This window comes from Hoplias malabaricus, chromosome 17, assembly GCF_029633855.1.
Source record: "Hoplias malabaricus isolate fHopMal1 chromosome 17, fHopMal1.hap1, whole genome shotgun sequence".
NCBI lineage: Eukaryota > Metazoa > Chordata > Actinopteri > Characiformes > Erythrinidae > Hoplias > Hoplias malabaricus.
In genome coordinates this window covers 27630245-27643628 of record NC_089816.1, presented here as the reverse complement: position 1 = coordinate 27643628, position 13384 = coordinate 27630245, and the positions used below count along the sequence as shown (strand labels likewise).

The 13384-nt window shown below is 39.1% G+C and overlaps 1 protein-coding gene across 2 annotated transcripts in view; it reads right to left on the bottom strand.

The window, feature by feature from the left end:
* The window catches only part of atrx (ATRX chromatin remodeler), a 39804-nt gene that overhangs the window by 20352 nt on the left and 6068 nt on the right, over window positions 1-13384 (bottom strand). The window contains exons 1-20 of one of the 2 annotated variants that reach the window (XM_066648443.1): window positions 12741-12942; window positions 10108-10208; window positions 9938-9987; window positions 9731-9777; window positions 8870-8994; window positions 8669-8785; window positions 8096-8205; window positions 7940-8007; window positions 5649-7597; window positions 5291-5357; window positions 3641-3786; window positions 3312-3476; window positions 2741-2864; window positions 2505-2607; window positions 2218-2409; window positions 1909-2050; window positions 1422-1531; window positions 896-1042; window positions 483-660; window positions 135-272 (exon numbers count right to left, since the gene is read on the bottom strand). In XM_066648443.1, the coding sequence (XP_066504540.1) occupies window positions 135-272; window positions 483-660; window positions 896-1042; window positions 1422-1531; window positions 1909-2050; window positions 2218-2409; window positions 2505-2607; window positions 2741-2864; window positions 3312-3476; window positions 3641-3786; window positions 5291-5357; window positions 5649-7597; window positions 7940-8007; window positions 8096-8205; window positions 8669-8785; window positions 8870-8994; window positions 9731-9777; window positions 9938-9982 (3973 nt within the window). In that variant the 5' untranslated portion in view covers window positions 9983-9987; window positions 10108-10208; window positions 12741-12942. Of the gene's footprint in view, window positions 1-134; window positions 273-482; window positions 661-895; window positions 1043-1421; window positions 1532-1908; window positions 2051-2217; window positions 2410-2504; window positions 2608-2740; window positions 2865-3311; window positions 3477-3640; window positions 3787-5290; window positions 5358-5648; window positions 7598-7939; window positions 8008-8095; window positions 8206-8668; window positions 8786-8869; window positions 8995-9730; window positions 9778-9937; window positions 9988-10107; window positions 10209-12740; window positions 12943-13384 lie in introns of those variants that run through there. The other variant, XM_066648442.1, reaches the window with a different exon arrangement.

Sequence of the window (13384 nt, the reverse complement as noted above, 5' to 3'; positions counted from 1 at the left end):
CAATCAAACCCACAGTGAATCTATTATTTCACAAAACATTAGTTTTTTTTTTTACTTCAGCCAAGCATTTACAGACATTTACAACAGAAACCATCTAAGGTGTAGAAGAGCTAAAATAGGACCTCCCCACTCACACTCAATCAGGTTGTTCTGAAGAGGTGTTCCTGTGAGTATCACTCTTCGCCGAGTTCTAATGGAGTTCATGGCTTTAGACACGGCTGAAGCTTCATTCTTCAACACGTGTCCTTCATCACAAATAACAAAGTCTGGACCTACAAGGACGGAAAGGAGGCAAAAGAAGTAAACTTCAGTGACAACGTCTGGATCATGTTACTAACTCAACTGAGACCAATTGTGGAACATCAGCATAGGATTTGCAGTGACGTTCCTGCAAAGAATTAACATTGAAAAACAGCCTTGTTTTTTTTGCAGTCGGAAAACATGGCTCCAGAAGTTTTTTTTTCCTCAAGATCATAGTGTACCTGGGTCAACAAGCGTTTTCTGGAATGTTTCTTTAAGTTTCTTGCTCTTGATGTTGCGGCCCTGTGTGAGGTTACGGTACATTTCGTAGCCCATGATCATGACGCCGCCATCCTCCTGCCATCGCTGCAGGGCAAGGGCTCGCTCCTGAGGTCTCTTCACTGTGGCCAACTCAGTCACCTTACACACAAAAAACACAGTGAGCAGACAGCAGCAGCAGGTACCTTGTGTCCAATGACAGGGTCCTAATTTGACTCTCAAATACAGAGATGAATAAGTAATACATGACTGAAAAGAACTGTGGCTTTAATGCATCCATACATCTCAGGTGTATATTTCATTTCACGATTCAGAGATATCCCACAGTGCAGTGAGGAAGAGTAAGTCTATATATGACACAATTCCACATCTCTACCTCCAAACTCTCTTCATCCTTCATGCCCTCCTGCCACTTCTCAAACTCATTGAGCCAGTTGAGAACAGTGTTCAGAGGGCACACCACAAGAGCTGTGGTGAATTCCAGTTTCTCACACAGGAGCATGGTGTGGAGGAACGTCACCACCTGCAGGATGAGAGAAGAACAGCACACTTGTGTAACTATGGTAAACTACTGATTTAGATAACAACTTCCTAACAGCATCATTAGTTTATGAGCAGACAAGCAAACCAGAGCTCCCATTTGCATCAGATTCTGCCTGACTTTGGAGAACAAAGCAGCAACAGCTCATAATATCATTGGTCAGTACTCACAAAGGTCAGCACAGTAAATCGAAGACATGAAACAACTTAATATATGGATGTACAGTGTAAAAAGAATCATGTATATCTGAACTACAAAAAAACAGCAGCAGCAAGAACAAATAAAAAAAACCCTTTGTGAATGACAACTTTTATTTGTCAGAGGACAAATCATTACCAATGCAAGTGTGACTTTGCCTTACCTGAAGGGTTTTACCAAGACCCATGCAGTGAGCAAGGATACAGCCAGAGCCTTCAGACTTCTTAACCTTTTTCACAGATTCACAGCAGCAATCCCATATAAACTGTACACCTGAAAAACAACAAAACAAAAATTATATTTTTAAACTGTTCATATATTTTAGGGCCTATAAACACTAGAACTGATTTGTTGACCAGTATTTTGTTAGACATATCACTTGGCACATTTCAGCATTTGCGCTTTAAATTTGATTAATTTACATTCATCTCTTGGCGGGTCTACATTTGCTAGGACGGCCCATGCCTATGAAGTTTAAAATGGGAAGGAGATCTCAGATATGTATTTTTGGGTAGGAGTTCAGGGTGGCTTCAGAATATATATGGCCAGTATCCCAATGATGTTGCTAGCACAATACATATCATGACCAAGGCTTTGTACCCAAGAGGACAGAACAGTGTAAACTGGAAAATATAAGCATCTTAACTCACCATCTACTTGGTGAGGCTTCAGCTTGGTTACCATGTTCCTGTGGACTTGGACAAGTGGCTCCTTGGTTTCCTCATCCTCATCAAGCACCAGCTTAGTAGTAATGGGGCAAGTGACCTGTGAAGACTCTTCCACCACAATGGTCTAAAAAACATTAAGAATCCATTAGAATGCAACGACAATCAAACCAAGCAGTTTAAATGTTTACAGATCCACACTGATCAAACATGCGAATTCATGTGAAGGTGTTTTCTTTCCAATTACAATTCAACCAAACAACACATCTGCAAGTTGGTGTTAAGCCAACACACCTCTCGTAGTTTTTCTCTCAGCTGCTCCCTTTCAGCTATGCGCTTCCTCCTCTCCTCTTCTTCTTTTAAGGCATTCTGGGTCTCTGAGCGCAGCTTGTCATCCTTGAGAATCTTGCGGATTTTCTTGCGGCCCTTGGGAGTTCCCTTGTCATCCCCATCCCCATCGCCGTCTTCCTCATTTTCTTCTCCACTCTGAAGAGAAAAGAGCAGTACATTAGACACACTGAATGAAAACAGACACACTTGAGACCACACAGGACACTGTAGTGCAAGTACATCAACAGTACCTTGTCACTAGAGGAAGAGTCTTGAACCTTAATGCGTCGTCTTTTTTTCTTTTTTTCCTTCTTGTAACTCCTTCCTTTTTCTTTTTCAGCTTTTTTGGAAGACCTAGAGAAGTTCCAAAAAGTATTCATCATGCTTTCAAATCAAATTAGCTTATTTAAAAATGTAAAATAAACAATGCAAATTTCCCAGGGTTTTTGTGGATCTTCATGTATTATGGTCCTCAAGCCACTCTCACCGTGTTCGCCTCTTTTCCTGGCCTTCATCTTCATCTTCACTGACTGCTGCACTCAATGCTGACTCACTATTGGAACTTGAGCCTGACTTCTTGAAGTCTGAATCGTCAGAGTCATCACTGCCCACTTCACAGATCAAAACAGAGATTGACAAATTTAAGCTAACTAGTGAAAAATCATTTTATGATAATTTGAACTGACGTGAATAATGAACATATACACAAGCATACACATGGGAATCCCCTGTATACCCTAAAACAAGTCATTGACTAGGTGTTTACATGTACACCCTACCCAATACTGTAGAAAATCTCAGTTTACAAGCTTGCTAACAAGCTACTCGATCCAAAACAGGGTGTGTGCGTAGAGTACAAGTTGAGAGGAGCAGCCTTACATCGCTGGAGTTTTCAGCTGGTCTTAAATGCTTTACAATTATGGCTAATATGCTTTACATGTGAAATGACTGGTTACACTCAACAAAACTATTTGATTTTATTCCATATTTTACAACACTAATGTATGTGCAAGCTTCTATGGTGTGCCTGTGCGCTATGTGGCTTAGAAGACACTGACCTTTCCGTCTTACTTTCTTTTTCACCTCTTTCTTAGTCTTGGCTGTTTTTTCGTCATCAGATTCACCCTCACTAAGAGTCAGCTTCTTGCGAAGCAGATTGTGTCTCCGCCCACTTTTCTTTACGTCCACATCTGAACCAGAGTCCGATGTCTCCTCTTCGTCCTCTGCAAGGGGGACACAGACATGCTATCAACAAGCTCTTATGACACATGCTACATGTGGGATCATGAAGAAACTGCAGATTTTATATGTCCACCACATGATAAAGTAAAGCACTGTGGCAGTTTACAGAAGTGACATACACAACTTTAAAATCCAATTTTCTGACCTCTGTCTTCATCCTCGTCTTCGTCATCTTTTACTTTATTTGAAGTCTTCACATCATCTTTGTCGCCATCTTCATCCTCAGAGGATGTGGCATCTCCAGATGAGTAATTAGCTTTGATCTGAGCTAGCAGCATCTTCTTTGCAATTCTTGGAAAAAGAGAGAAATATTGAGAAAAATTATTATTAAATGTCTCCCGAATTTAACAAACTGTATCACAGAACATGTAATCATTGAAAATTTTAAAGTAGCTTAAGGAAATGTGCAACAAGCTCAAAAAAATGTTTGTTCTGCATTTTAAACTCATAGACTGCATAAAATATACAAGGCCTTTGATATAAAAACTTTCCACTCAGGACCATATAGCCTATTAGATGTTCACAAAAAAAAAAAAAAAAAAAAAAAAAAAAAAAAAAAAAAAGATATAAAGAAAAGAAGGTCTAGATGCTTAGAATAAGCAAGATCACTTAATACATAGCATGTAGATATGTTATTGTATACAGTAAAACTAGACTCAAGGAGAAACTGCTCAGTGACCCAAATAGTATGTTACAATCTCCAAGGACAAGTATTGTTTGTCTATGACAACCCTGTTGAAGTCACAATAATGTTCCCGTACTTAAAAATGTACAAGTGTCAGGGCCAAGAAGCAGCAATGTAATTAATAAAGGACTAATTACAACTTGCAATTTGGAATAAAGGCTTCTTTCACAAACACCTTCAGTTTTTTTAAAGGCTGACTTATTTCGTTTCAACCTGCTGTTCTTAGTCTCATTGGTAAAATATCAGAAATGAATAACTAAATAAACTAAATAATAAGTAACATATTACAATAATAAAGGACAAGACTATGACCAAATGCATTACCACCTTCATGAATGAATAAAAACTAAACAATGATGAGAAAGACTGTTAAAAGACAAATTCAGATATGAAAAAAGAAAACACAGAAAATACTAAATGATTAAGAAAGTCAAAGCTGTGGGTCTGGCATTAATATTAATTTTGTTGATCAGTTCATATTCACACAACTTGTCTACATGAAAAAGTCAGGTGTAATCACTCCCAAGATACACTGTGATCAGAATATGATTGGATCACCCAAACCATATTCTGAGGTGGTGAGAAATGGATCTTTCCATCAAACCTTAAAATACTATACTATTTATAGTGATAGACCCTGTGTAATTCTTCTCTTGTTTAAAGACCAAACACATTTCTGCATTTTATCCATATTCCCCTTATCAAGTTTTCCCCCCTCTATTTTCATTTGTACAACTACAATTTAAAAAAAAACTCTCCTTGCGTTTTGTTATTTTTGTCCACATTCTGCTGTACATGCACAATACCAAACTAAGTCTCATTCATCAGGACACAAACAATCTTCTGTTTGGACCATAAATGACCTGAATCTCAATATTCAATTGAGACCACTGGGCACAATTAAGTTTGCAGTGTATAATACATTCTGTGCCCTCAGTCTGGACATGAAGGACATGTTTGTACATGAAATTAAAATGCAATAAAAAATAATTATCCTTTAATTCACATTTGCAGAGAAATGAGGCTATGACTAGCCATTTGAGATCAATCACTCAACCACTAAATATGTGATTACATGAATAAAAATAATGGTTACAAAGGACTTCATACCTATTCTCGGGGTCATCTTCATCATCAATCATCTGGCACGGTTCATCTTTGGTTCCAGCTTCATCGCCTGATCAAGCAATAATTAATTAATGATTAAAACGGAACGTCCATGAACCAGATGTTCATTACAAAAACCATTACATATAATCCCACCTATGAACGACTCAAAAACAGGAATATTTTCACATTTTCTTCTAACAATTACAAAATTATATCACTCCTCGTTTTGCAATTAATATTGATTGCAATACAACCTTAGGGTCAACCACAGACAGTCCACATTCAGGCTTGTTAACAAAAACACAGCCTAATCAACTTCATTAATGGGTTAAGAACATGTTTAATTCAGTGCACTTACCTGAAGACTGTTGGAAAGCATCAATGCCAGCCACAATAGACTCAACTATGGGTTTTATCTTTTGCTGATCACCACTTTCCTCTCCAGAATTTTCAGCCTGCTCCTCCTCTTCGTCCTCATCAAATGACAAATCTTTTGTGGCATTCCCTTTAGCCCTCTGTGACCGCCGAACCCGCTCAAATGACCTCTTGGGACCTTTTTTACCTTCCTTGTCCTCTTTTTTACTGTTCTTATCCTCTGTTTTAACCTCCTTGTGCTCTTTTGTAACCTCCTTCTCATCTTCCTGCTTCTTGCTTGCCTTGGTTGATTTCTTAGTATCCAGTTTGCTCAGTCGTTTGATCTCCTTCTCAAGGTCAGAATCATGATTTGAAGATTCTGATTCTCTACCCTTCTTTTTCTTGCTGAGCTTTTTCTTGGCTTTGGAGGACTTTGCATCTTGATCTGTATCTGAGGAGCTTACATTAAGCTTACGCTTTGCTGTTGTTTTCCTAATAGACGATTGAGATGATGACTTTTTGTTTTTATCACCATCAGTGGAGAACTTTCCATTGTGCTCTGCCTCATGCTCATCCGAGCTGGCCCCGCGTTCCTCTGTCTGGCGGAGGACCTCAGGGACTTCATCAGAGTCTGAGTCAAAGGGACCAGAAGCTGGAATCTCTGGACTGTTAACATCATTATCAATGGTTGTTGATTCATCAGATTTGTTCTTGCTCTTTCCCTCAGATGACTTGCGCAATGGAGTGGTTTTCATCCTGGGGGAACGTCTGATATCTGTGCCATCATCTGGTGACACCGCACCATCTTTCTCTTTAGATTTGTCTTTGCTTTCATCTCTTTTAATAGTAATTTTCAGAGGCACAGGGGTTAACTTCACAACAAGTTTTTTACCCAAACTACCAGAATTCCTTTCAGGTTCTTCTGAATCTTCATTGGACATTGAACCATCATCAGCATTAACAGCGTTGCTCTCATTCTCTTGTTTCACACAACCTGCGAGACTCTCGACCATCTCAAAGAGCTCTTCAGGGACAGATGGCGGTACAGAGACGATGTCTTTGTCAAGAGAGGTTTCACCAGCTGATGCAGAGCCGTCATCATGGTCAGGTTCAACCTCAGAATTTATTATTTCTTTGGTTTCACATTCTGTTGAAGTGTTCTCTGTTTTACCTTCTGAAATACAAAGATTCTCCTTCATTTCTGTATCTGCTGGAACCTGATCTTTACTGTCTACATAATCTTCAGAAGGAACTGAAGTGCAGTCCATAGTGTTATCTAAAGCATGCTCCTTTTCATTACACTGATTAGGATTTTGTGTGCTGGGGGCCACTTTATTTAGAGCTTGACTGTCTGGTAACCCACGCTTCTCTCCATTCTGGACCTCTAGGTCTCTGAATTCTACCTCCAGTGACTCTTCCAAAGTTGCATGCACCTTTTTCAGATCAGCCAAAACAGACTTAAATGCTTTCAAGTGCCTGTACCTGACAACACTGTTTCCGTGATGGGCCGAGGCCTGCTGTATGAACTGCACAAATGTGCTATTCAAGCCATTTGTTGTCTCAATGAGTTTCTTTGTTTTCTTGAGGAGTTCTTTTGGAACTGTCAACATTTTGTAGGAAAAAGAAAGTGTTCCAGCTCCATCAGAATTAAGGTCTTTTCCATTTGTGACTGCCGTTTGACTTTTCCCATGCTTGTGCTTTAAAGACTCACGCTTGGATTTGTCACTCTCTCCTTTAGGCTTTTTCATACTTTCTAGATTGTGTAGAACCTTCTCACATGCTGCAACAATGTCCTGAAGAGGCTCTGGACGGCACACATAGCAATACCACTTGTTATCTTCACTCATTATTTTGGAGAGCTCCTTCCTGCCAAGGTTACGCTGAATGCATTTTTTGCAAAATGCATTGCTGCAGTAGTCACAACAAAGGAGGTTGCCTCCCTCTGCACACCACCTAAAGGTACAAATTTAAATATATTACATATAGGTAATTTCCTCACGTATGGTCAAGCAAACCTGTTTATGCAATACAATTTTATTCAGGAACTTATTAAGTAGAGTTATATTTTTATAATATGTCAAACTGACGCTACTGCCAAATGACCTACTATAATTTCAGGGCTCTACCTAGAGCACAGGGCAGCATCAACTGTTACTACCATTTAACATCAGGTATAAATGTTTTCTAACATGTAATATCCAATTCCTACACAAAGTTTTTGTATATTTGGGTGGCGTATCTATATCTAAACTAATTTAAACTAATTTAAAAATAAATAAATAACACCGCACTGACCTGCATTGTTCATCCATACCATCCTCGTCCTTACTAATGTCATCACTCATGTAATACCTAAAACATGACTGGGAGGACATGGCATGGTTCATTTCCACAAAATAAATAAAAGACTAAAAGTTTTTGTGTGAACATAAAATACATATATACACACACCTTGCAGATAAGAACTTTGAGAGCAGGATGCTGAAAGACAGAGTCTCTATGAAAATGATTGACCTGCTTCCCACATGCAGTGCAATTGACAATCTCTTGAAGAGGTTCATCTGGGAAAAGACAACAACAAAAAACATGCCGTTAAGTGACGCAGATCATGCCAAACCAGCACGAGGCAATATAACATTAACCATAAAGCCATGTATGCAAATTAGAAGTCTTATAACAACAGTATTATTTTGGCTGAACCTGCCATGAACATAATCACTTCATGTAAACAAGTGGCCAATGGTGTGCATGCCGACATCAAAGTGAGATGAGCGCACACACTCTTTACCCTACAAGCCCAAAACTCCAGTCTACATGACGACACTGAACATGTAGTTTCTATATACATCCTCAAGTTTTCCAAAATGTCTGTTTAGATCTGTGGCCTAAAATGCAGTTTACATGTGGATGAAAGGACAACATTTCCCTGTGTATTTATGGACAGGGCCTGGCCTTAAACTGGAAATTAATTTAATAATAAGCAATCACAATACACTCAAAATTTCCTCCTAAACACTGACTTACCAGGATACTTTCGTGGAATTTCATCTTTAACTTTACTCCCTCTGTTACGGAACTCTGGACCTCTGAAGTCATCTTTTCCTTCATTACTGACTGGTTCTGGCTTCACTACTACAGTGTCTGGACAAATGAAGCACAGAAATGAGGGATAACCAGGCCAGAATAACCACAGCGTAAACTGGCCAGTGTGCAGCATCCACTTACCTGCTGGTAACTCATCAATATCAAAGTTGCTGTCATTAGTGTCATCTACAACAGAAGCTTGTTCCACTTCACTTGCAGATTCTGATTCATTTACCTCCACATGTTTGGTAACAACAGCAGGTTTCCTAACGTTATCAATGAAAAAAGGAAGCAGAAATATGTTGTGGAGACTTGGTTAGTTTAATTGCATAGCACCTGGTTTCCTTTCAGAATAGATCAATCTGATGAGTAGTGAGAATGGATAAAGTGAAAGTCAAAACTAGTGGAACAGAGTGCATCATTGACCCAGGGCATGACTGAGAGCTTCAAAAATTTCACTCATGTCTAATATTAAGTATATTAAAGTGCAATTACATTTGGTCATGAAAAACATTTTTATCTTGCTTTTTGAAAATGTATTTAACTACCAAAGACACAGATCTGGACAGCAAATGTGCCAGTCAACTGTACACACACTGTGTACAAAACAATGTCAAGAGTTAGGCCTAATCTCAGCCACAGATACTCCACGGACATGTTGACAGAAAGCCTGATACTTTCAGTGAGTTAAACTGGCCTCACGATCAGGATTTGGCCAGTTGCATTCAGATTGGCTCCGTGTATCATTCTGTACTGGTGTTTCAGGTTGCATTTCATCATGCAGCGGCAGGCTGTGTTAAGTGGGAATGATAATACAAAGTCCTCCTAAACCCATGTGACTATATTCATAACAGAAGTATGATGTTCTTTTTTATGCAGAGCTGTCTGAGGTTGCTGTTTTTATATTCCATTTACAAAAACACATGCTGTTCCCATGGTGTAGGAATAATATTATTTATATGAAATAGAATTATCCCTTCACAGTGGCTAATAAACACTCACCTCTTTGAGCGCGAACTGGCCTTCATAACATCAGTGGAACAGCCAGGCTACAGAAATATATAAAAAATATCCCATAAACAATAGCTACAGACTATAATAAGTTACACACAGTCTCTTAACTAGTTAGCCTTATCATTGGCTAGTTGACTACTGTACACCTTTACAAATATATTTCATAAAGCCATTTCAACCAATTTAAATAAGTACCTTTTCCATTACTTGTTCATTAATGTTTGTATTACAGGTGGCCATTTTACCTGTAAGTGAAAACAGAATAAATTTGAATTTAACATCTGGATTCAAGTAGTGTCAACTATACAAAAACTAATCAGCAGTGGATATATGATCTAAAGCTATAACATTTAATTAACACTTACCACGAGAGATTTCATTAAATTGGGGTGCAGCACTTTCCTCCTCTGGAGAATAATCCAAGAATTCATGAAGTTTAGTCACCAGTGTATTCAACTTGCTGGACCTAGAATGGAGTAGCAAGGATTGAAGCATTTAAAAGGGTATGAACTCTAAAATTTCACTATGCTAAAAGATCAAAAGAACTGGAGTAAAGGATCCACACAAACAACCTGTGTAATGCAAGAAAATAGATCAGATAAAATCCCATTTCTTTTGTCATTTATTCTACACAGCACTAGGATTTCACAGGTTTTATTAATGAAATGATAATCATGACCGAGCAACATCTTTCTATTTAGCGGCACTGCATCTTCCCATTTAATGACATCAGCAATAATCTATGCTAATTGATCATTATGTATTTAATCAGCATCTGTGAGTTCTGATGAATATTTCAGGCTTTTATCTGGTTGCTGGTGTTAATTTGCCATCCTGTAGTTAGGTACAGGCCTGGCCAACATGCCACTAAACTCGCTTGCTATTGTATTTATTCACAAAGAGGTTCATCGGCATAATCATGACGATAAACTAAATCATTATGATTAAAAAAATGTTAGTTATTGAGTAACAGTTCTGAGCATTGGTTATACCCTGCCATGCAAGTTTAAATAGAAATCACTTGAGCACAAATATGTTGTTACCAGTTAGTACGAGGGGTTAGAGGTCAACTGCTTTACTAATTGCGAATTTAAATAAATTCTTAAAACATTATATGCCTTTCAGCGTTTTCCTCCATTCATAATAAGACAAACATTTTGATTGGATTTATAGAAATGCAGAATGAGTAAATTTATAAGAGGCTAAAGTAAAGGATACAAAAGCCAAAGGAAAAGGATACAGTCTCCCAAGGATATTTGTCACTAGGAAAAAACACAACCCAAAAAACTCCAAACAATTTCAGGTTTAGGTTCTAGAGCCTACATGTAGCTCACATCTGTCATATTCCAATATGAGCTTGAAACCAAAACAATATCAAGTTACATCACAACATGCTTCCAAAATTGCACATTCTAGATACCCCCAGTACCTGAATATGGAATAACTGCAAGAACAGTATAACTGAGCCCAACAAACACATAATAAGCCATTTCCATTTTAAATAGCAATGACTGCTTGTGCAATACTTTTTCAGGGTTGACATACATTCACATTGAAAGCAGTACAATAAACAGAAGAAATATTTTAGTGAAGGCATAACTTTACAAAGAGGACAATGTTATTTTAGCCTGAAAAGGTTTGAATAAAAGAAAAAAAGAAAAAACATACAACTTGTAAGCTATGCAGCTTCATTCTTTAGATTAAAGTGGTGTTTTGGAGCAGGAAGAGATTTTAAACAAAATGCATTATTAATACAACAGGTAGTGTTCTTGTTTTTGATGTTGTCATCCTCCAAAAACATGAAGATCCCACCTGCATCCAATTATTCCTCTAAAAACTCAAAATTACACATTTTTATAAAACCCATGTTAGCACTATACCTAAACCTTCGCTTTCATTCAGTGAACACTGATCTTTGAATGTGTAATGAGTACTTGAATCACATTTCACTTGCCCCACTACTGCTCACCTGCAACTAGACAGCCCTGCCCCACAAGCGGACAATAGTTTCCTCAGGTTTATGATGTCAGAAACCCTTGCGGTCTGAATTTGATTCATAACTATTTTTCCTCATTACACTTGTTCTAGCAAATAAAGAAATACAGCATGTGCATGTCATAATATAAAAGTTGATTTTCACAGCAGGGTTCCTTAACGTTCGCTAATGACTGTCAACATCTCTAAAACTAGTTCAGACCAACTCAAACACAGCAAAACAGACGCCTTGTAACGCCCTCGTAACCCGGTACAGTGTCTAAGAAAACGTCTGAAAGTGTGCTGGACGCCGGTCATGGCGCAGAGGAATTATATAAACAGAGCTAAGCTAAGCTAAAACGGCTAAAATTATTCATAACTCCACCACAGCCAGGTGAAGAGGGTCATTCTACAGCGGTGAACCCCAAAACACAATTGCGGTTAACGTAACCACTTCTAATGCCGTGACAGTGAAAGAAACAGATACAAAAAGCTTAACGTTAAACACTTCTTTTGTTATTTTTTTTCTGGCAATAGAAAAAGCTAACGTTAATGTTCAGAAACATGTGAGACACTCTTGGTGTCAATAGGTCGTTGTCTTACTAACTTACTAAGCCACCCTAAGCGTATTCACGGTCCCGATAAAAATGCACGGTCATATCTGGGTGCTCGGCATGTTCTGGTTTAGTCAGAAGAGCCTCGTTTGTCTGCGAAGAGCCTGTGTTTCTGCAGAAAGCTGGAGGTAAAACCCTTATGGCGGCGCAGAGCCGGGACTCGCGGAAAGGCCTTTGATGAAGCCTTTGTTTTTTTCCCCTGGCTTTTCCGCACACGTCGAGGTGAAAAAAGGTAGTAAGCGGCTCATTCCGTCCATTACAGAAACACGACTGTTCTTATAACAGAGTGGGTCCCCACCGTGTAATAGGCGATAGAGTCCGCCGGCAAGCACCGGCAGAGGACTGAGTCGGAGCGGAGTGATGGAGAAGCGGTAAAGGCCCGGAGTGCACACACAGAGAGACACACATACCTGCACTCAGTCACCGGAGGATTTAATGGTTTTCTGAGGAAAAACCCGAAGCCCGCTCCGTCCTCCGCAAGACAGACGTTGTTGCGTTTAATAAACCCGCGGCTTCGCTCGGCTGTAAAACACGGGCTCGCTCTGCTCTAACTCCAGCCGAGGAGACAAAGCAAGAGCGCCATCTTGCCAGATGACTCGAGTTGGCGCTAAAATGGCGCCAAACCCGGCGACAACCTCCGACCACTCTCCAATAGTCTCTGGTCCTATACAGTCTCTCAGGGTCTCACAGTCCCACTCAGTGTCTCGGTTTCTGAGTGATATATTCTGGGTCTCTCATTAGTCTCACAATGTCTTAGAGTCCCAATGTCTAACATGGTCACTATTCCTCATGGTCTCACAGTCTCTCAAAGTCCCAGACAATGTCTCAGGACCTTACAGTTTCTCCACTACAGTCAAATCATCACTGGGACACGGCACTGCCTAAAGACGTTGGAACCCCTCATTAAAACAACATGTTCATGTGATTTAGAGAAGTTAAAAATATTTCAGTGCACCATTTCTCAGAGTAATTTCATATGTAGAAATAATAAAACGCCACTTCTCTGCTTTGTATTGTAATGTTTTGAAGAACTGTTAGAAATAGCTGAATGAAA